Genomic DNA, 24,209 nt, shown 5'->3' on the forward strand with positions numbered 1-24,209 from the left:
GGCATCCTTATTTTCCATAAGATACTCAATAGCAACATGATTAGTGATGTTCGTTATGCTACTGCACAAAATGCCTTCCAATGGCGCCAGAAATGGGTGTGTCGACGGCACCAGGAATCCTTCTGCGTTAGTGTTCCCTCGAAGCGGAAAGGATGATGTTGCACAGCGGAGGTAAGTATTTCCCTCAGTTTGAGAACCAAGGTGTCAATCCAGTGGAGGAGTATCTCAAGATCCTGCACAAACACAAAACTTGCTCCCAACACTATGAAGGGGTTGTCAATCCCTTATAGATTGTTTGCCAAGTGAGAACTGAAAGCAACAAAGTAACAAAGCAAAGTAAAAGCGGAGGTGTAAACGATGGATGTGAATAGACCTGGGGGCCGTAGTGTTTACTAGTGGCTTCTCTCATGAAAGCAAGTAGACAGTGGGTGAACAAATTACTATCGAGCAATTGATAGAACCGCGCACAGTCGTGACGATATCTATGCAATGATTATATCTATAGGCATCACGTCCAAAACAACTAGACCAATACTTTCTGCATCTACTACTATTACTCCACACGTTGACCGCTATCCAGCATGCATCTAGTGTATTAAGTCCATAAGAACAGAGTAACGCCTTAAGCAAGATGACATGATGTAGATGGATAATCTCAAACCAATGATAAAAACCCCATCTTTTTACCCTTGATGGCAACTACTTGATGTGTGCCTTGCTGCCCCTACTGTCACTGGGAAAGGTCACCACATGGTAGAACCCAAAACCAAGCACTTCTCCCATTGCAAGAATCATAGATCTAGTTGGCCAAACAAAACACAAGACTCGGAGAGACTTACAAGGATATCAAATCATGCATATCAGAAATCAGCAAAGACTCAAATATATATCATAGATAATCTGATCACAAATCCACAATTCATCGGATCTCGACAAATACACCGCCAAAGAAGATTACATCGGATAGATCTCCATGAAGATCATGGAGAACTTTGTATTGAAGATCCAAGAGAGAGAAGAAGCCATCTAGCTACTAACTACGGACCCGTAGGTTTGAAGTGAACTACTCACGAGTCATTGGAGGGGCGATGATGATGATGAGGTGCCGGGAAGGGTATCCAGATGAGATCTCGCGGAAACGGAAGCTTGCAGCAGCGGAAAAGTATTTTCGAGGCTCTCCTGATTTTTTGCAGAATATTTGGGAATTTATAGGACAAAGACCTAGGTGAGGGGGCGGCCAGGGAGGCCACAAGCCTGCCCACCGCCGCCTCCCCCCTGGTGGCGGAGTGGGGGCTTGTGGGCTCCCTGGAGCCCACCTGGCTTGGCCCAAAAGCCCCCTAGTCTTCTTCCGTTCGGGAAAAAAATATTTGGGGGGTTTTCTTCCGTTTGGACTCCGTTCCAAAATCAGATATGAAAAGAGTCAAAAACACGGAAAAAACAGGAACTGGCACTTGGCACTGAATTAATAAGTTAGTCCCAAAAAAGATATAATAGCTACATAAAACAACCAAAGAAGACAAGATAACAGCGTGAAACCATCAAAAATTATAGATATGTTTGAGACATATCAATCATCCCCAAGCTTAACTCCTGCTCGTCCTCGAGTAGGGTAGTGATAAGAATGAATTTTTGATGCTTTCATGCTACCTAGCATAGGTGTCCTTTGTAATTCCTCTTATGTGACGTGAATGTTCAGATCCATTAGATTCAAAACAATAGTTTGCTATTGACGTGGAACAATAATAATTCAAGCAAACTAGCAAAGTAATCATGAACTTTCAAAATAACAAGGCCAAAAGAAAGTTATCCCTACAAAAGCATATAGTTTGTCTATGCTCTATCATCATTGCACAACGAATTTAAATCATGGAAAACCCCGGTATTGGCCAAGTAATTGTTTCACACCTTTACTTTCTCAAACATTTTCAACTCTCACGCAATACATGAGTGTGAGCCATGGTTATAGCACTATAGATGGTGTGGATGTAGTGGAGGTTGCAAGACAAAAAAGGAGAAGATAGTCATATTAACTAGGCATATCAATGAGCTGTGGAGATGCCCATCAATAGATATCAATGTGAATGAGTAGGGATTGCCATACAATTGATGCACTAGAGCTACGAGTATGTGAAAGTTCTTAAAGAAAACTAGTGGGTGTGCATCCAACTTGCTTGCTCACGAAGACCTAAGGCAATTTTGAGGAAGCCTATCATTGGAATATACAAGCCAAGTTATATAATGAAAATTTCCCACTAGCTATATGGTGGTGACAAAACGAGAGACTCTCAATCATGAAGATCATGGTGCTTTAATATGCACAAGTGTGAAAAAAGTGGTAGCATTGTCCCTTCTCTCTTTTTCTCTCATTTTTTTAAAAAAAAATTGGTGGGCTCTTTGGCCTCTTTTTTATGGGCTTCTTTGGCCTCTTTTATTTCCTCACATGGGACAATGCTCCATTAATGATGATCATCACACTTTCAACTCAAAACTTAGAGCAACTATGACTCTATATGGAATGCCTTCGGTAGTGTACCGTGGCAATGATCTAGCATGGCATAGGCATCAATGGAAACATCATGCTAGCTATCTTACGATCATGCAAAAGCAAAGTAGACGTGGTGGCACATGTCATGGTGGTAGTTGTATGGCAATATATCTCAGAATGACTTTGAAAAAGCCATAATAGGTAGGTATGGTGGCTGTTTTGAGGGAGGCTAATGGTGGGTTTTGTGCACCGGCGAAAGTTGCACGGCACTAAGAAGATAGTGATGGTGGTAGGTGAAAGTGCATCTAAACCATGGACTCAACATTAGTCATGAAGAACTCATATACTTGTTGCAAAAGTTTTATTAGTAATCGAAACAAAGCATTCAACGCATACTTCTAGGGGAAGGGTTGGTAGGTATAAACCATCGCGCGATCCCGACCGCCACGCAAAGGATGACAATCAATATACTAATCATGCTCAGATTTCATCACATAGAGGTTCACCATACGTGCATGCTACGGGAATCACTAACTTCAACAAAAGTATTTCTAGATTCACAACACCTTACTAGCATGACTTCAATATTACCATAACCACAACTCAAAACTAATTGAGATGAATCAAACTTCTCTAACTATTCAATGCACATGAAGGTGGAAGTTTTTGTATCCCTTTGGATAACTACCCCTTTTGAGACTACTTTCAAAGCATAGATCAACTACCAATCCACGCACCGCTGTGCTCTAAAAGATATAAGTGAAGCACAAAGAGCAAAAGTATCTAGCTCAAAAGATATAAGTGAAGCACATGTGAGCTGAATTGTCTACCAAAAGATATAAGTGAAGCTCGACAAAATCATGGTGTGTGCATGTCTCTCTCTCTCTATAGGTGTGCAGCAAGGATGATTGTGACACAACAAAAATAAAAGACTCCGACGATACAAGACGCTCCAAGCAAAAACACATAACATGTGGTGAATAAAAATATAGCCCCAAGTAACGTTACCGATGGATTGAAGACGAGAGAGGGGATGCCTTCCCGGGGCATCCCCAAGCTTAGGCTTTTAAGGCATCCTTGAATCTCTTGGGGTTCCTTGGGCATCCCCAATCCTAAGCTCTTGCCACTCTTTATCTCTTTGTCCATAAGAACTTCACCCAAAACTTGAAAACTTCACAACACGAAACTTAAACAGAAACTCGTGATAACATTAGTACAAGAAAGCAAACCACCACTTCCTTAGATACTGTAGAAAACTTAATTTCTACTTGTGCTAATTTTGGGTTACTGTACTTTCAATCTTCCATGGCTAATACCCCCAATACTATCCATAGTTTCATCAAAATAAGCAACCAACACAACAAAAACATAATCTATTAACAGCAGACCAGTCTGAAGCAATCTGTATATTTCGTATACCTATGTTACTTCAAAAATTCTGAAAACTAACGACAGTCTGAAGAATTTGCGTAGAAATCATCAGCAAAAAGAATCAACTGAAAAACTCTTACAGAAAAAAAAATGAAAATTCTTTTCGTGAGCATAAAGTTTCTGTCTTTTCCAGCATGACCAAACGATCATCCCCAAGACTAATCATAACGGTTTTGCTTGGCACAAACGCAAAAAGAAACACAAAAAACAATCATAACAGAATTATTAAAGTGTGGAAAACACAAAACAGACATAAAAATGATAGATTCGTTGGGTTGCCTCCCAACAAGCGCTTTTGTTTAACGCCCTTAGCTAGGCATTCAATGATGCTCTCACAAAAGACAAGAATTGAAGCACAACGAGAGCATCCTAAAGCATGTGAAAATCACATCTAAGTCTAACATACTTCCTATGCATAGGCATTTTATAGGAAAACAAATTGTCAAGACAACCAATAGCTGCCATATGCAAGGAAGAAGAAAGAGACAAGAGCAATCTCAACGTCACGAGAGGTGATTTGGTAACATGAAAGTTTCTACCAAAATATTTTCCTCTCTCATAGCAATTACATGTGGGATCATATTCAAGGTCAACAATATAGCTATCCCATAGGATATTCTTTTCATGATCCACATGCATGCAAAGTTGACGCTCTTCAAAAATAGTGGGATTATCATCAAATAAATTCATGGCTTCTCCAATCCCACTTTCAGTATTGTTGCAAATATCATATTCATCATGAGGTTTGAACAAATTTTCAAGATCATAAGAAAGATCATCACCCCAATCATGATTATTGCAACAAGTAGTGGACATAGCAAAGCTAGCATCCCCAAGCTTAGGGTTTTGCATATTTTTAGCATGATTGTCACTAATAGGGTTTATAGTGAAATCATTGCAATCATGCTTTTCATCCAAGGAGCCCTCGTGAATCATTTCATGAATTTCTTCCTCACAGTTTTCAGATTCACGCATCTTACGCAAAACTCCAAAGAAATAGTCAATTGCTCTCAACTCACTAGCAATTTGTTCCACACGAGTGGGTCTCTTAAAGAGACTAGCAAGTGGATGAGGATCCATATCACTAGATTTTCAGCAAGCGAAGATGCAAGCATATTGAGGGCACATGGCACACAAGCGAACAAAAAGCAAGCGGGAGAAAAGGGCGAACGAAAAAGGCAAAGGAGAAAGGCAAATGAAAACGGCAAATATGAAGTGGGGAGAGGAAAACGAGAGGCAACTGGCAACAAAAGTAAATGCAAGAGAAGAGTTTGTGAGACCTACTTGGATAGATCTTGATTTCTCCTCCCCGACAACGGCGCCAGAAATACTTCTGCTACTGCAACAAAAGACCTTCCAATGGCGCCAGAAATAGGCATGTCGACGGGAGAATACTTGGCTTGATCCTTCTGCTGTGGCTACGCCTTAAGGGACTTCCTAGGCAAGTATGCAAAGGATTTCCCCTGTGGCCTTGGAGCCTTGCGTTGGTGTTCCCTCAAAGCGGAAAGGGTGATGTAGCGTAGCGGTGGTAAGTACTTCCCTCAGTTTGAGAACCAAGGTATCAATCCAGTGGAGGAGTATCTCAAGATCCTGCACAAACACAAAAACTTGCTCCCAACGCTATGAAGGGGTTGTCAATCCCTTATAGATTGTTTGCCAAGTGAGAACTGAAAGCAACAAAGTAACAAAGCAAAGTAAAAGCGGAGGTGTAAACGATGGATGTGAATAGACCCGGGGGCCGTAGTGTTTACTAGTGGCTTCTCTCAAGAAAGCAAGTAGACGGTGGGTGAACAAATTACTGTCGAGCAATTGATAGAACCGCGCAAAGTCGTGACGATATCTATGCAATGATTATTTCTATAGGCATCACGTCCGAAACAAGTAGACCGATACTTTCTGCATCTACTACTATTACTCCACACGTCAACCGCTATCCATCATGCATCTAGTGTATTAAGTCCATAAGAATAGAGTAACGCCTTAAGCAAGATGACATGATGTAGAGGGATAATCTCAAACCAATGATAAAAACCTCATCTTTTTACCCTTGATGGCAACTACTTGATGTTGGCAACTACTTGATGTGTGCCTTGATGCCCCTACTGTCACTTGGAAAGGTCACCACATGGTAGAACCCAAAACCAAGCACTTCTCCCATTGCAAGAATCATAGATCTAGTTGGCCAAACAAAACCCAAGACTCGGAGAGACTTACAAGGATATCAAATCATGCATATCAGAAATCAGCAAAGACTCAAATATATATCATAGATAATCTGATCACAAATCCACAATTCATCAGATCTCGACAAACACACCGCCAAAGAAGATTACATCAGATAGATCTCCATGAAGATCATGGAGAACTTTGTATTGAAGATCCAAGAGAGAGAAGAAGCCATCTAGCTACTAACTACGGACCCGTAGGTCTAAAGTGAACTACTCACGAGTCATTGGAGGGGCGATGATGATGGTGAAGAAGCCCTCCAACTCCAAAGTCCCCTCTGGCGGGGCGCCGGGAAGTGTCTCCAGATGAGATCTCGCGGAAACGGAAGCTTGCGGCGGCGGAAAAGTATTTTCGAGGCTCTCCTGATCTTTTGCGGAATATTTGGGAATTTATGGGCCAAAGACCTAGGTCAGGGGGCGGCCAGGGAGGCCACAAGCCTGCCCATCGCCGCCTCCCCCTGGTGGCGGAGTGGGGGCTTGTGGGCTCCCTGGAGCCCACCTGGCTTGGACCGAAAGCCCCCTGGTATTCCTCCGTTCGGGAAAAAATCATTTCGGGGTTTTTCTTCCGTTTGGACTCCGTTCCAAAATCAGATATGAAAAGAGTCAAAAACACGGGAAAAACAGGAACTGACACTTGGCACTGAATTAATAAGTTAGTCCCAAAAAAGATATAAAAGGTACATAAAACAACCAAAGAAGACAAGATAACAGCGTGAAACCATCAAAAATTATAGATACGTTTGAGACGTATCAAGGGCCACGAGGGAGGCACAAGCCATCACGGTGTCCCCTAGGCCGCGCCCTGTTGGCTTGTGGGTCCCTCGTGAGGTCTCCATCCTTCTTCCTATGCTCATTGGTCTTATTTTGGTCCAGAAAAAATCACCAAAAAGTTTCAAGTCAATTGGACTTCGTTTGGTATGGAAAAGTTGAAAAGTAAAAAACACGCAGAAAACAACAACTGGCATTGGGAGTGTGTCCATAGGTTAGTGCTCAAAAATAATATAAATTGGCAAATAAATACCCCAAAATTATTCTAGAATGATAATATATTAGCATGTAACAATAAAAAATTATAGATACGTTGGAGACGTATCAATAGCATTGCAGAATTCTCCTTGAGTGCCTTCTCTATGGTCCTTGGATTGAAGTTTACCAATTTTTCCTAATGTCTAGACTCAAGATGTTTTGGTAGAATCATATATCAAAATAATTAAGCTCATTGCATGATCTTTACTTTGAAATTGCAAGTTACCAACTTTACGTTGGAGTCATGCTGTTTTACACGCTCATTACCAAACTGCATAATATTATTCCCCTTTATCTTTAATACATGTAAATCTACCAAGTATTTACCATCTGCAGTAATTCAGCTCCATATTGATATCACCACCCACGCATACATGATTAGCCCCTCCAATATATTTGGAATCTATGTGAGGGACAATTGTATTACCGTCAATACCTCAAGCCCCTTGCATGGGGGAGTTATTCAAGGCCGGTATGATGATTCATTGAGGAACATTTCCAGGCTATAGGGGGAGATTTCAAGTACCATAAAGAATGTCAGGAAATTAGTGGAACTTTCAACACATTTCTGCCTCAAATCCACGTACTCAAAGATCTGAACCATGCGTTCAGAAGATTTGCAACACATTGCAAATAACCTGCCAGATTCACTTACTCACTATAAAGGTGTCACACAATCCTACAATCCTACAAGAGTACGCCTCAAAGAGTGGAGGTACCAACAAAATCTATTCCACTCCCCCATTCAAAGCAACAAGGGGACATGTATGGAAAAAGTACATCAGGATTCAGCTTCTCGCAAGCAAGGATATCAAGGCCCGTGAAACAGTAAATGCAAGTCAACTTCACGTTACAGACACCTAATGGGTAGTATAAACCAGGTGGTTGGTAAACCTCCACCAACCAAGGTCATAGTGCACATAATGACCGGGATATCGGAATACCCGACTCAATTCCATTGGGAATCGCAAGCAGTCACCATGGGTAACGATATTTCTATCAACTATATATTGATATATAGATTCTGGAGAATCATATAACCAGAAGTCTACAATTGTCGACATACATTTCTCAACTAGATTGCAAAACCTTTCACATGATTCAGGTCCAAAGACCATGGCCATGGAAAAGTGTGAACAACACTCAGTTTGAACTCAAACAAAGGGTATGATCTAGATAGAAATGGTCTTGCTCGATAATGGGAGGGTATTCATAAGCAATACCTACACCAATTTTCTTCTTGAAACAGAATATAGAACAATGAGGTGGTGAAACAAAGAGCAAGTATTGTAGCACAAGGGTTCACATAGATACCCAACTATTCTTCAAAGGTGGAACCTCATTCCGATAACTTATATCATTGGTAGTACAAAATCATCTTTCTCTGGAGTTGATACATGTAGTGATTACATTTATCCATGTGGATAACTAGATTAAGTCATATATGATTGATTTCCAATGGACTCTCAATTCTGAATCGAAATACAAAATGTAACATAGATTGTGTAAAATCAATAAGTCATCGTATGGCTTATTGTTGTCGGTATATTTGGTACAACCGACGCAGTGAATTCCTTATACACAAGGATTAATCCTACAATTATGATTATCCATGTTTGTGTGTGTGCAATGACGACACATGTAATAATCTAAATGATGGAGTTTAAAATGAAGGGTTTGGGTAAACCAAAATACCGCTCGTTACTACAACTTGAGCACCTTCATTCATACATTATGGTATACTATGTTGTCAATATACAAAATATATTGGAGAAATTCATTATGAACAAATCTTATCCATCCATAACTCTCTTGACAGTTCGTTCTCTAGACGTAGAGAAAGATCTATTTAATCCAAGAGATGATGGAAATGAGATATTGGGACTCAACGTTCCATATGCCATTGGATCCACACACAATTGGTTCAGACTCAAGAATATCTATCGATATCTCCAAAGGCACCAAACATCTTGTCCTGGTTTTTCAACTTTCAGCATCAATACCAGTGGATCCATTGATCAAATCCCCGTTATGTCAGATCATAGACAAGCTTAGTGTTTCTACTAGGTGTGGTAGCCAACTCATGAGAGTCTTCGAAAAATACCTCATGGCTACATTCACCAACCATTATCTCAAGCATGACCCAGATGCAAATAGGATACGTAATAAGCAATATCGCCATATTGCATATGTTGCAAATCAAATCATGTGACTGATTTTCTCATGAAGTCTCAACCAACTTTTACATTCTAGAAATATGTTCATGGATTTGGTATGTGACGGCTTCGAAATTTGCAAGAATCACGGGGGTATCTTCCAAAATTGTTCGTGTTCAATGCATCATATTATACTCTTTTCCCTTTCATGGGCTTACTTTATAGGTTCTCGTGAAGGTTTTTAATGAGGTAATTAATATGTCTCAAATGTATCTATAGTTTTTGATGGTTTCATGATGTTATCTTGTCTTCTTTGGATGTTTTATGTACCTTTTATATCTTTTTAGGGACTAACTTATTAATTCAGTGCCAAGTGTCAGTTCGTGTTTTTTCTGTGTTTTTGAGTCTTTTCAGATCTGATTTTGGAACGGAGTCCAAACGGAATAAAAACCCCGAAATGAATTTTTCCCAAACGGAAGAAGATCAGGGGCCTGTGGGCCAAACCAGGTGGGCTCCAGGGATCCCACAAGCTCCCACTACGCCACCAGGGGGAGGCGGCGGGGTCAGGGCTTGTGGCCTCCCTGGCCGCCCCCTGACCTAGATCCTTGGCCTATATATTCCCAAATATTCAGCAAAAAATCAGGGGAGCCTCGAAAATACTTTTCCGCCGCCGCAAGCTTCCGTTTCCACGAGATCTCATCTGGAGACCCTTCCCGGCACGCTGCCGGAGGGGACTTTGGAGTTGGAGGGCTTCTTCATCATCATCATCGCCCCTCCAATGACTCGTGAGTAGTTCACTTCAGACCTACGGGTCCGTAGTTAGTAGCTAGATGGCTTCTTCTCTCTCTTGGATCTTCAATACAAAGTTCTCCATGATCTTCATGGAGATCTATCTGATGTAATCTTCTTTGGCGGTGTGTTTGTCGAGATCCGATGAATTGTGGATTTATGATGAGATTATCTATGATATATATTTGAGTCTTTGTTGATTTCTTATATGCATGATTTGATATCCTTGTAAGTCTCTCCGAGTCTTGGGTTTTGTTTGGCCAACTAGATCTATGATTCTTGCAATGGGAGAAGTGCTTGGTTTTGGGTTCTACCATGTGGTGACCTTTCCCAGTGACAGTAGGGGCAGCAAGGCACACATCAAGTAGTTGCCATCAAGGGCACAAAGATGGGGTTTTTATCATTGGTTTGAGATTATCCCTCTACATCATGTCATCTTGCTTATGGCGTTACTCTGTTCTTATGGACTTAATACACTAGATGCATGCTGGATAGCGGTCGACGTGTGGAGTAATATTAGTAGATGCAGAAAGTATCGGTCTACTTGTTTTGGACGTGATGCCTATAGATATAATCATTGCATAGATATCGTCACGACTTTGCGTGGTTCTATCAATTTCTCGACAGTAATTTGTTCACCCACCGTCTACTTGCTTTCATGAGAGAAGTCACTAGTAAATACTACGACCCCCGGGTCTATTCACATCCATCGTTTACACCTCCGCTTTTACTTTGCTTTGTTACTTTGTTGCTTTCAGTTCTCACTTAGCAAACAATCTATAAGGGATTGACAACCTCTTCGTAGCGTTGGGAGCAAGCTTTTGTGTTTGTGCAGGATCTTGAGATACTCCTCCGCTGGATTGATACCTTGGTTCTCAAACTGAGGGAAATACTTACGACCGCTACGCTACATCACCCTTTCCGCTTCGAGGGAACACCAACGCAAGGCTCCAAGGCCACGGGGGAAATCCTTTGCATACTTGCCCAGGAAGTCCCTTAAGGCGTAGCCGCATCAGAAGGATCAAGCCAGGTATTCTCCCGTCGACGTGCCTATTTCTGGCGCCATTGGAAGGTCTTTTGTTGCAGTAGCGGTAATATCAACACAAGATCATATGCCATGCTTTCTATTTTTCCACCGGGGTTTTTAGAAAAGTATATACGACATATTTACTCTAAACTCTATGTGTTTTCTCATATTGAGTTAAAAGAGACAATAACCATTATATGTTGCATCATTCTCTCCTTATTTTCCTCACCGGTTTGAAGGAGTTTTAGCAACATATCAAACACATATCTCCTCATATTTTTCTGACAGGGTTTTTCGAGGAGCTTTCCAAGATGATGATGCTTACACGAAACAAGCATGGATTAGGGAGAGTGTTAGAATTTAATTAATATAGTTAATCATTGCTTTGTAATTAGCATGTCGGTTCCAATTGGCAACCGTCGTGTCGTTTGCATGCGTCCCTTGTAATGCTATATATAGACATCATCAATAAAGAAACCCGTAGTTCAATTTTTTCTATTTTTTTCGATCTCAACAACAAACACTTGGCACACCCAACTCATTGCCCCTAGCCCGTAGTGGCTGCTTCCATTGCTGCTACAGAAGTGCAAGAAATTACAACACAAAATCAATCAATTGTTGGATCAGGTTCAAACGGAAGGTGCATTTTGCTTCAACCTTCCCAACTCGCCCAAACTCAAGATCGACCATGTGTAGGAACCAATACATGTGCTCACAAAAATAACTTGTGTGCCCCACGCGATGTCATTAATCCCTTCTTCAGGTGTTGGGATATAGAGGCCCATGTCAGGGAGCAGCATCCTAAGATCGATTAGCAACCCCCACAATAGGTGACCTGCTTGTGTAGAAAACTGCTACCTTGTGTATTGTCGACCCCACACTACTTTCATCTACTCCTAGTTTTCTTCAACAACAATTATTTAGGTACAGAGAAAGTACTTCACAAAATGCTTACACAGTATACACCCTGCCTAGAAGGGATAAGCGTTGACGGGATCATAAAAAACCGAAGAAATGATTCAGAATAACACAACACTGAAGGGGCTACTTTTTGGGATTTTTTGGGTTGTACTCCCTTCGTTTTTAAATATAAGTCTTTTTAAATATTTCACTACAGGACTATATACGGAACAAAATGAATGAATCTATACTTTAAAGTATGTCTACATACATCTGTATATAATTTCTTAGTGAAACATCTAAAAAGACTTATATTTAGGAACGGAGAGAGTAGTACTTCTGGTACTTGGAAATATAGCTTAGCACGCAACTGGTGGTTGCTAGGCTTAGTTTACGCATCACATGTTCCAGAGTTAAGGCAGTTCCATTAACCATGAGTGGGGGTGAGCCTACCAAATTTATCACAGCTCCGTAAGAATCAACGGTATGGCTAACCAAGAAATTTCCACCTACAATGGTGTCAAGAATATACCTATTCCAAGGAGAAATACCCACATAAAAACTGTGAAGCAAGATGGTAGTGGATTGCTTATGAGTAGATCTACTCTAAGCATTGCAAATCCTATACCAAGCGTCCTTTAAGTTTTCTTCCTCAATTTATTTGAAATTGAGAACTTCGCTCTCGGGAGTATCATTCGAAGTGGTGGATCTAGCCATTAGGATAGACTATCCCACACAGACGAGCAGAAAGCAAGCGAGAGAAAGGGGCGAACGAAGAAGCGAACGAAAAGGCGAACGAAAAAGGCAAATTGGTGAAGTGGGGGAGAGGAAAATGAGAGGCAACTGGCAAACAAAGTAAATGCAAGAGATGAGTTTGCGACACCTACTTGGATGAGTTCTTGACTTGATCTTCCTTCCCGGCAACGATGCCAGAAATTCTTCTGCTGCGGAAACAAAAGTCCTTCCCTGGCGCTTAGGAATTCTTCTTGTTACTTATCTGATTTGCGTTGGTTTTTCCCTTGAAGAGGAAAGGGTGATGCAGCACAGGAGCAGTAAATATTTCCCTCGGTTTGAGAACCAAGGTATCAATCCAGAAGGAGGGCCTCGTCAAGTCCAAAGTACCTGCGCAAACACAAACAAGCTTGCACCCAACGCTTCAAAGGGGTTGTTAATCCCTTCAAGATTGTTTGCAAAGTGAGATCTGAAGGCGGAAAGTGCAACGAAGTAAAAAGTGTAAGGCTGAAAGTATGGTGTGGAGTAGACCCTGGGGGCCATAGTGTTCACTAGAGGCTTCTCTCAAAATAGCAAATATCACGGTGGGTGAACAAATTACTATCGAGCAATTGATAGAACCGCACAAAGTCATGACGATATCTAAGGCAATGATCTAGCATATAGGCATCACGTCCGAGACAAGTAGACCGATACTTTATGCATCTACTACTATTACTCCACACATCGACCGCTATCCAGCATGCATCTAGTGTATTGAGTTCATGACGAACAGAGTAACGCTTTAAGCAAGATGACATGATGTAGAGGGATAATCTAAAACCAATGATGAAAACCCCATCTTTTTACCCTTGATGGCAACAACACGATACGTGCCTCGCTACCCCTTCTGTCACTCGGTGAGGTCATCGCACGGTATGAACCCAAAACCAAGCACTTCTCCCATTGCAAGAATCATAGATCTAGTTGGCCAAACAAACCCCACAACTCGAAGAGAATTACAAGGATATGAAATCATGCATAAGAGAGATCAGAAGAAACTCAAATAAGATTCATAGATAATCTGATCATAAGTCCACAATTCATCGGATCTCGACAAACACGCCGCAAAAGAAGATTACATCGGATAGATCTCCATGAAGAACTTTGTATTGAAGATCCAAGAGAGAGAAGAAGCCATCTAGTTACTTGCTATGGACCCGTAGGTCTATGGTGAACTACTCACGCATCACCTGAGAGGTCATGGTGTTGATGAAGAAGCCCTCCTTGTCCGAATCCCCCCTCCGGCAGGGCACCTGGACGTGCCCCGGATGGGATCTTGCGGAGACAGAAGCTTGCGGCGGCAGAAAAGTAATTGCGATCGTCTCTTGATTTTTTTGGGAATATTTGGGAATATATAGGCGCAAGATCTAGGTCAGGGGACCTCCAGGGGGCCCACAAGCCTAGATGGCGCGGCCCCCCTGGCCGCGGGGTGGGGGCTTGTGGGGCCCCTGGGGCTCTTCTGGCTTGGCTCCCAAGTCCTCCGATCTTCTTCCGTTCCAGAAAAAATCTTTTCGGGGATTTTCTTCCATTTGGACTCCATTTCAAAATCTCCTCTGAAAAGGGTCAAAAACATGGAAAAAACAGGAACTAGCACTTGGCACTGAGTTAATAAGTTAGTACCAGAAAATAAATAAAAGGCATGCAAAACATCCAAAATTTGAGAACATAATAGCATGAAACCATAAAAAATTATAGATACGTTGGAGACATATCAAGCAACCAGAATGTTTTTCGCATCTCTCTTTACGGTCTTCAGTACAATTGTGGTTCATCATTCTTTAGTTGGTGCTTCAACATGGTTCGATATGAAATATGCATTCATGCTTGAACCTATATTTGTAATAAACATGGTTCAATATGAAATAAGTGATTGCCTACTTCCATATTCAAAATCTGTGATTTTTTAATGCACGGATTAAATTAGGGATAAATTATGTTCTACGCGCGAGTATCCTACACATGGTTTGTGAAATTCGGTACAATTTTAAATAGAAGCAATTAAATTAGGGTGAAAATACACTCTGCAGGTCATTACGACGCACATGGTCTATAAAGCAAAGCGTGTGTGATATACATCATAATCCGACATGATTCATGGAGAGGAAACATGTGTAACCATGCACACAGTTGTCGTTTGCAAAGTGTGTGTGATGTGGTGCGCATCGTAAACATAGAGCCAGTTTGGTACGCCTCTGGACTCTACGAGGATTGCGCCTGGTAATTAAGGTAAAACCATAGAAGTCCAACTACGATGGTAATGCGATCACAAACGAGTAGCAAGGATGGAGCATTTGGGATATTGGAGATACCAGAAACAAATCTTTGAAGACTCGTTTTTGGGATAGATGGTGGCATCGCATACGCTTAGTTATGCCAAACATATGCAGTCCACACACCCTATCCCCGATGTTTGTTGGTCCGTGTGGGAATGACCCCCATTGCCCACACTCACTAGGCGACGGTTGTCGTCACGGAAAGGGGTTAAAAACCGTTTGTATAGCACGTCGTTGCACCAGTGATAGTAGTAGATGTAGACAAGAGTTTGTCTACCTGCTTATGGACGTTATGCCTATATATATACACACATGATCATTGCCATAAATAAATATTGCATAAGTATGCGCTTTTCTATCCATTGCCCAACAATGATTTGTTTACCCATCATATGCCTTCTTCAAGAAAGATGCCACTAGAGAACACTATGGCCCCCGGGTCTATTCATTTATAAATTTACAAACACTATTATTTCCTCATTGTCTTTTATTATTTATATTTACTTTTTATATTTAATAAATTTCAACTATCTACCTACACTACTTATCTTCTTGCAAGTAACAAGTTCAAGGGGCTTGACCACCCTATTGCCCGCGTTGGGTGCAAGTGTTTGCTCTTTTGTGTGTAGGCGCTAAAGACGGGAGTTGTGTGGCCCTCCTATTGGTTCGATAACCTTGGTTCTCACTGAGGGAAATACTTATCTATATTGTGTTGCATCATTCGTTCCTCTTCATGAAAAAACCCGACGCACATCACAAGTATCAGGAAGGATTTCTGGCGTCGTTGCCAGGAGTATCACCAACTTACTATCAAGTATCTCCGCACAATTTATCTTTCACGTGTTCTACTTTTATTTCCTATTATATTTTTCTTGCTATAAAAAACAAAAAAAAACAAAAATATTTACCTTTGCTAGTTTACTTGTTAGCTTGCTTTACTTGCTAGTTCGCTTGTCCTACTTGTTACTTTGCTTACTCGGTTACCATGTCTCGAGACAATACTAAATTGTGTGACTTATCAAATACTAATAATAATAATTTTATTAGTACTCCTATACCGTTCGCCGCTAGTGCAAAGTTTTATGATATAAATGCTGCTTTGCTGAATATTGTGATTAAAGAACAATTTTCGAGAAGTCCTAATGAGGATCCTGCTGCTCATCTTTATACCTTTGTTGAATTGTGTGATATGGAAAATAAAAAGGACATGGATAATTATGTGTTAAAATTGAAATTATTTCCTTTTTGGTTACAAGATAAAGCTAAATCATGGTTCTCATCTTTACCGCACAATATTATTGGAACATGTGATAAATGTAAAGATTATTTTATTACCAAGTATTTTTCTCCTACTAAGATCATCTCCCTTCGAAATGAAATTGTGAATTTTAAGCAAAATGACCAAGAAAATGTTGCACAAGCATGGGATAGGATGAAAATGATGATTAAAAATTTCCCTACTCCTGGTTTGTACTTGTGGATGATTATCCAAAATTTCTATGCTGGACTAAACTATGTATCTAGAAATCTTCTAGATTCTACCGCAGGTGATACCTTCATGGAGGTGACATTAGGAGAGACCACCAAACTTTTGTACAACATCATGACAAACTATTCTCAATGCCATATACAAAGATCTGCAACTGGTAAGAAGGTAAATTATGTTGAAGAAATCGCTACTTTGAGTGCAGAAGTGGATGCTCTTATGAATATGGTTGCTGATAAAAATGCTCATGTTGATCCCAATGATATGCCTTTGTCTACTTTGATTGAGAAAAAACAATGATGTCATTGATGTGAATTTTATCTCTTGAAACAATTTCAATAACAATGCTTACAGTGGTAATTTCAATGCTAGGCCATATCCCGGTAACTCCCCTAATAGTTATGGAAAATCTTATGGCAATTCTTATAGAAATCCTTCTACCAATAATAATAAATTATCCTTTGATCTTGAGAACATCATTAAAAAATTCATTAGTTCTCAAAAGGTTTTCAATACTATGATAGAGTAAAAATTGCATAAAGTTGATGATATTGCTAGGAACATGGATATAATTGCTCTTGATGTGGAAATGCTTAAAAATAAAAATTTGCCACCAAAGCATGATATCAGTTAGTCAATTAAATCTATACAAATATCTATTAATTAGAGCAAGGAGAGGACCGCAAGGTTGAAAGCCAAACGAGAATTCTTGGAAAAGGCTCTTCCACCCGGTTTTTATCGTAATCATGATGAAGATCTTAAAATGTGTACTTCTCCCATTGAATACTTTTTTACTAATCTGAAAATAGATGATAAAGGGAATGGAGATTAGTCAACTTTATCTAGAAGGCATCCCAATTTCTTGGAGGGTGATGATTGTAATGACAAAATTATAAAAGTGGGTTTGGAGAGGTGAAAACTGTAAATAGTGATGTGCCCACTATCTTGGATCACAAGGACTTTAATTATGAAAGTTGCTCTTTAGTAGAATGTATTTCCTTGCTTAAATCCATTATTAGCTCACCCAATCTTATGAACAAAACAAAGCTTTTACATATAATAAAAACTATGATGAAAGCCTATGATGAGAAAGTTGAGCTAGAGGTCTCTATTCCTAGAAAATTGCATGATGAATGGGAACCTACTATTATAATTAAGCTCAAATAATATTAATGCAATGCTTTTTGTTACCTAGCTCTAGTGTCTCAACTATATATAAGTCTTTATGTGATGTACTTGATCTCACCGATATAGATGAGTGTTCCCTTAATTTACATCTTGCCAAAGTTGCCAGAATCGCGATTTTGAATCGGATCGGAGCTCAATTGCTAGGATCATGAATCGTAGAATCTTAACTAGCAGGATCATAGAAACTTAGATTCTATGAGCAAAATCATAGAATCGGAGGGGCTAGTTTGGATCGTAAGATCGTAAGATTCTAAGACTTGAGTCACGATTCTGACAACTTTGCATCTTGCGGACTCTACTATCAAGAAACCTTTGGAAAGAATAAATGATATTCTCATAGTAGCTAATAGAAATTATGTGCCTGTAGATTTCGTAGTTCTTGATATTGAATGCAACTTATCTTGCCCAATAATATTTGGGAGACCTTTTCTACAAACTACATGTGCAATAATTGATATGAAAGAGGGAGACATAAAGTTCCAATTCCCATTAAAGAAAGGGATGGAATACTTTCCTACAAAGAGAATCAAAGCATCTTAGGAATCTATCATGAGGGCTACTTATGGATGAAATGTCAAAGATGACAACACTTGAATCATATGCAGTATGCCTAGATAGGGGCGTGAAACAATAGAGCTAGTTCGGAGGCAACCCAATAGTTATCTTATTTTTCTTGTTATACTTTCTATGTATTTGTGATAACATGATTATTTATACTGTAATGATTATGTTTTTATGTTTAAATTAGTGTTTGTGTCAAGTAAAGTCTTTGGGATGATTTGAATGATAGTAGAATTGATACGGTGTAAAAACAGAAACTTTTGCGTCCATTGCATAATTTCTCTGATTTTACTGAAACGTCTTTTTATATGAATTTCTTACACGGTATTGTTATACAAATTCCTAAGGCTATCCTAATTCTTCAGAATTTGTGGAGTTGCATAAGCAGGGTGTCTTTGCTGATCACTACAAACTATTTTTGCTTGTATAGTTTGCTTGTTTTGAGGATGCCATGGATTAGCAACATATATAAACACCTATCTCCTTATATTTTACCCACATGGTTTTTCAAGGACCTTTCCAAGATGATGATGCTTACACAAAACGAGCATGGATTAGGGGGAATGTTAGTATTTAATTAATATAGTTAATCCCTGCTTTGTAATTAGCATGTCGGTTCCGATTGGCAACCATCGCGTCGTTTGCACGTGTCCCTTGTAATGTTATACATAGACATCATCAATAGAAAAAATGGCGGTTCGATCACTTCTGTTTCTTTTCGATCTCAACAACAAACACTTGCAACACCAGCTCATTGCCCCTACACTGTAGAGGCTGCTTCCATTGCTGCTGCAGAAGTGCAAGAAATTACAATACAAAATCAATCAATTGGTGAATCAGGTTCAAACGGAAGATGCATTTTGCTTCAACCTTCCTGACTCGCCCTGACTTGAGATCGACCATGTGTAGGAACCAACACATGTGCTCACAAAAATAACTTGGGTGATCGACAATGTGTAGGAACCAACACATGTGCTCACAAAAATAACTTAGGTGCCCCACGCGATGCCGTTAATCCCATCTTCAAGTGTTTGGATATAGAGGGCCATGTCAGGGAGCAGCATCCTAAGATCGATTACCAACCCCCACAATATGTGACCTGCTTGTGTAGAAAACTGCTACCTTGTGTATTGTCTACCCCACACTACTTTCATCTACTTCCAGTTCTCCCCAACAACAATTATTTAGATACAGGAGTACTTCACAAAATGCTTACACAGTATGCAGAACACTACTTTCATCTACTTCCAGTTCTCCCCAACAACAATTATTTAGATACAGGAGTACTTCACAAAATGCTTACACAGTATACACCCTGCCCGGCAGGGTTAGCGTTGACGGGATCATAAGAAACCAAAGAAATGATTCAGAATAACAAAGCACTGAAGGGGCTACTTTTCAGGAATTTTGGGTTATAGTACTTTTGGTATTTTTGAAATATAGCTTAGCACGCAACTGGTGGCGGCTAGGGCTTAGTTTCGGGACCAAAATCAGCCCAAGCTCCTGCTCCCTTACATGACTCTATAGCCCAGGTCACGGTAAAAATACTTCTACCAACTAAAGCACAAGAGGGTAAACCAAAGTGCTCTGATTGGGAAATTAAACTTGGGACGCTGGATGCTGCTTGGACGTGCCAGATTTTCACTTCACTCTGTTGTCTGAATCAAAATAGTGGGTGTTTAACCAAAGAAAGGATCAGAGCAAGGGATTGCTGTGTGCTAGGGCCTGACTATGTAACTGCTTAGAGCTCAGATGAAGACATGTAAAGAATGGAAATAAAACCTTGAAGACCTATAGTACCCTGCCTTGTACTCCCTCTGTAAAGAAATATAAGAGTGTTTAGATCATAGTGATATAAGAGCGTTTAGATCATACATCACTATGATCTAAACGCTCTTATATTTCTTTACAGAGGGAGTAGAAAGTATTGCCCAGACCTCCAAGTTTACATGATATTCAAGTATTTTTCCATAGCAGGCTGGTGTCAGCCAGTTCCCATTAAAACCATCCTTGCATCGTGGTGCTGTCACAATATTTCACAAGATCACAAAATGACTGAAAGGGCCTTAACAATGCAAAGCAGGGACATAAGAGCTTACTAAAAAAATTCCATCAACAACAATAACAGCAGCAGTATTCTCCAGATAAAGAACTACATCTAGCATCACTGCTGCCAGCTCCACCTTAATTCAAAAGTAAGTAACTCCAGCTTTAGAAAGAACTTCAAGCACCAGCTCACTGCCCTTGGTCCAAGCAAGCTGCTTCCATTACTGCAGAAATGCAAGTTATCAAAATATTAGATCAACTAGTTGATCATGAGGTTTAACTGAGTGTACATTTTGCTTATTCACCAAACAGAAGGATCAGCAAGTCACACTAAGACAAAAACAACCGCAATAGGTAATGGTTTATACACCCCCCGTGTGTATGTCGCGCCTGCCTCAAAATGTATTGGTATGTACAAAAGAAATATGCAATGGTGTACACTTTCGAATAAGATTTGAAACCCTTTAGCAACAAATTAAGTGCTGCCCAAGAAAACAAACCAGAACGTTCAGTAGGACTTTCATCACTAAAATGAAGAAGGAAAAACATTTCTCTATATCTTAAACAATACGGTTTTGCTAAAACACATCTAGATGTGACATAAGTATTGCACATCTAAAATTGTAAGATACAAGGAATAGTACAAAGTTATTCCACAGGAATCTGGAGATTCGGAAATCTAGACCAAACGAACTCCTGTCAGCATAATGAATATAGGAATGAATCCTATTTTTTGAGTATCTGAAACTAGATAGATGTTTTCGTTTCATCTAATTAACAAGTGTGTTGTTGGTTTCTCATCACAGACTATGTTACCAATCAGTCATGGCTTAATCCGCTGTGTATGGGGACTCATTTTGCAAATCGCTGACTGCTGCTGCCGGTCATTGCAAGGAAGGATGATACATACATCAAGCAATTGACTCTGGCTGGATGGGTTGCATCCTTTTGATGACAAAAATGTATCCTTACTCGAAGACCACATGCTACATGTTGGTTAATTTGGCATGTGAACAAAAGCATGCATAATGGATGGATCAGCCGGACTTAAGTAGCTACTGTTAAGTCACATGTTTCTTTCCAGGCTTAATCGTAGTAGCAAATCACTAAAAAAAAAATCTGGACCAACAGATGACAAGAGAGGATTATACAAAACTATGCATATTGGCATAAATAGTAATACCTGGAATGTAAAATCTCATGTAGGGAAAGACTTTCCTTCTCGGACCAGACACGATCCGGGCTTGCTTTGACTTGAGATTTAGCGCATAGGTACCAAGACGGGTACTCACAAAAATGACGCGGCCTCCTTCTGCGACGCCACTAATTCCATCATCAGCTGCTGTGATTGGGAGGACAGGTAGCGGCACTGTAAGATCAATTATCCTTACTTTTACCCATCCCACGGCTCCGTCCAGTCGGGTCTGCATAGACCACAGGGTTAGGTTTGGTACATCCACCATGGTGGCGAATCCGAGCCCTCCGTCTTCTGCTGTCATGAGACGCCCCTTGGCATCTGCCGGTCTCTCGATCATAGCCAGACCTAATGTACGAAGCTGGTATTGAATGATTCGATCCGAGTCAAAATAGAGAGCATCGCCTACAAGGATACTGGGACAGCCACGGACGTAGGTGTACTTGATGATGCCTGGGTGAAGGAGCGTAGCGAGTTCAGTCCAAGTGTTAGTCTGGGATGAATAGAGCCAGCCAAGGGTTGCTCTTTCCACGTGATTGGTGGTCACAATGACCACATGGAAGTCCTCTCCCTGGCAGCCGTGGTGGTCACACGCTTGTGCGGCGCAGAGCACGGCCGCACTGTACCAGAGCAACCTGTTGTTGAGCGGTGTGGGAAAGCGGTGACCATGACCTGTGAGAGGATCCAAGACCGTGAACTGAACGGTATCGCCTGCAGTGTACTGGTCGAATGAGTCGAAGAGGAAGAGACCATGGCGGCAGTCGAGGGCCTTCAGGGCAGCGGAAGACCACTGAGATGCGTCAGGGAGGGTTGGGAGAGCAGATATCGGGAAGAACTTTGCGCACTCTTGCACGAACCCCAGGACGGGTGTCCCGTGGAAGTCGCGGTAGCGGTTACGGAAGACCGCGCTGGCGAGGATGTGGCGCCAGGCCTTGCAGACGGCGGAGGCGCGGACGAGGCAGGCGGGCTCGTCCGGAGGAAGGCGGAGAAGGATCTCCTCCAGGATCTCCGGCGGAAGGCGGAGGAAGTAATCCTCTACCGGCTCACCCATCAGCGCTGAAGGCGTGGGCGGCGGATCGGGAAGGTTGGGGGTGCGACGGAGGCGAGGATTTGGGTGGGGAAGGTTGGGGGTGCGGCGGAGGCGAGGATTTGGGTGGGGAAGGATGCGGGGCGCGGCGGAGGCGAGGATTTGGGTGGGGAAGGATGCGGGGCGGCGGACGCGAACCAAGTGCACCTACTTCGGTTCGGTGCGTGCCGGGCCTGGCCAGGTACACTACCTACATGGGCTGTGCCGGGCCGGCACGGGTGCTAGCACAGGCACGGCCCCCTCCCAATTTCTAAAAAAAAAAAACACGGCCCCCTCCCGTTTGGCACGGCGGCACGGGTGGCCCGAGCGGACAGATGGATGCACGCTTGGGGGAGCTCCTATTTATCCGAAATCACTAATTAAGAAATACTTCTTTTAAAGATTAATTCTATTTTCTCACGTTACGACAAATGACATATTGTATGTGTGCCATTTTTTGGAATCTTAGAGTTTTTCTTTTTTCGTAGATCTATATTTTTTAAATGTTTTATTTCTTAAACCGTATGTTCAAATCTCGAACCGTTTTTGTTATTGGTTTTCTCGCGTCGAGATCTTTAAAACTAGGTCACATATTAATTGGTTTTGACGGAAAAAAAATCACAAAGAAAAAACCAGACGAAAAAACCATGTCTCTTGCGATAGAAAAATAACAACAGAAAACACGTTGTTTTTCGTTTCCGAGAGGCACAGCGGAAGCAAAACCTTGCCTGTCGCAAAAAACGCATTTTTTTCGTTTCTGACAAGGATAAAACCTTGCCTCTCCCGGAAGGAAAATCATGACTCTCACGAAAAACAACAACACAAAACACGTTTTTTTTTGCGTTTCCGAAAGTTACGGCCGTGCCTCCCGCGGAGGCAAAACCATGTCTCTCATAAAAAAACAGAAAAAACTTTTTTATCGTTTCCGAGAGGCATGGCCGGGCCTCTCGTGGAAGCAAAACCGTGACTCTTTAGAAAACAAAACCATGCCTCTCGCAAAAAAGACAAAAAAATTGTTTTTTCCGTTTTCAAGAGGGACGGCCGAGTGCCTCTCGCGAAGGCAAACCGTGCCTCTAGCAGAAACAAAACTATGTTTCCCGATTTTTTTCATTTTTTGCACAAATTTTTTCGATGAAAAGCTAAGAAAGACCGATGAAAAACAGAAACAGCCAAAAAAACCTAAAAAAACAATCTAAAAAGTCAAAAACGCGTGCTGAAAAATAAGAAAATAAAATCTGAAGGAAATGCTTAAAACATGACACGTGGCGCCGGCTAAGAACGCGCAAAATGGCAACGCGTGGGAGTGATCGCTGGGATACTCCCAAAGGAATGCTCGCTAACTAGTTGCTCTTCTATTTGCCGCATTCTGCTGCAAATAGGCGCCTCCTTGCAAAGAGCGCGCACAACTGGGCCGGCCCATTGGGGTAAAACGCTTAGCAATCGATCGGAGCAAAAAAAAATACAATAAAATATACGCAGCCAGGAATTCGATCTCCAAGCCTTCTATTGAGGTTGGCACCTCGCTAGCGAGTCGAACTGACCATCCAGTTGTGAAAAATCTGTATAGCCAAGTCTAAGGAA

The 24,209-nt window shown here is 41.2% G+C and overlaps 1 protein-coding gene across 1 annotated transcript; it reads right to left on the reverse strand.

The window, feature by feature from the left end:
• Positions 1-20,265: 20,265 nt before the first annotated feature.
• On the reverse strand, positions 20,266-22,792 carry LOC123401971. The gene is made up of 2 exons (XM_045095837.1): positions 21,551-22,792; positions 20,266-20,591 (listed from the first exon to the last, which is right to left on the reverse strand). Exons 1-2 carry the CDS (start codon positions 22,611-22,613, stop codon positions 20,557-20,559), a joined length of 1,098 nt encoding a protein of 365 aa, XP_044951772.1. The 5' UTR covers positions 22,614-22,792; the 3' UTR covers positions 20,266-20,556.
• Positions 22,793-24,209: the final 1,417 nt, after the last annotated feature.

This window comes from Hordeum vulgare, chromosome 6H (assembly GCF_904849725.1).
Source record: "Hordeum vulgare subsp. vulgare chromosome 6H, MorexV3_pseudomolecules_assembly, whole genome shotgun sequence".
Lineage (NCBI taxonomy): Eukaryota > Viridiplantae > Streptophyta > Magnoliopsida > Poales > Poaceae > Hordeum > Hordeum vulgare.

Excerpts from the sequence above, each read along its gene's own strand:
- LOC123401971 (XM_045095837.1), bottom strand. The coding sequence starts at position 22,613 with ATGGGTGAGCCGGTAGAGGATTACTTCCTCCGCCTTCCGCCGGAGATC. Across the intron at positions 20,592-21,550 it reads CATGAGATTTTACATTCCAG|TAATGGAAGCAGCTTGCTTG; the intron begins GTATTACTATTT and ends GCATTTCTGCAG.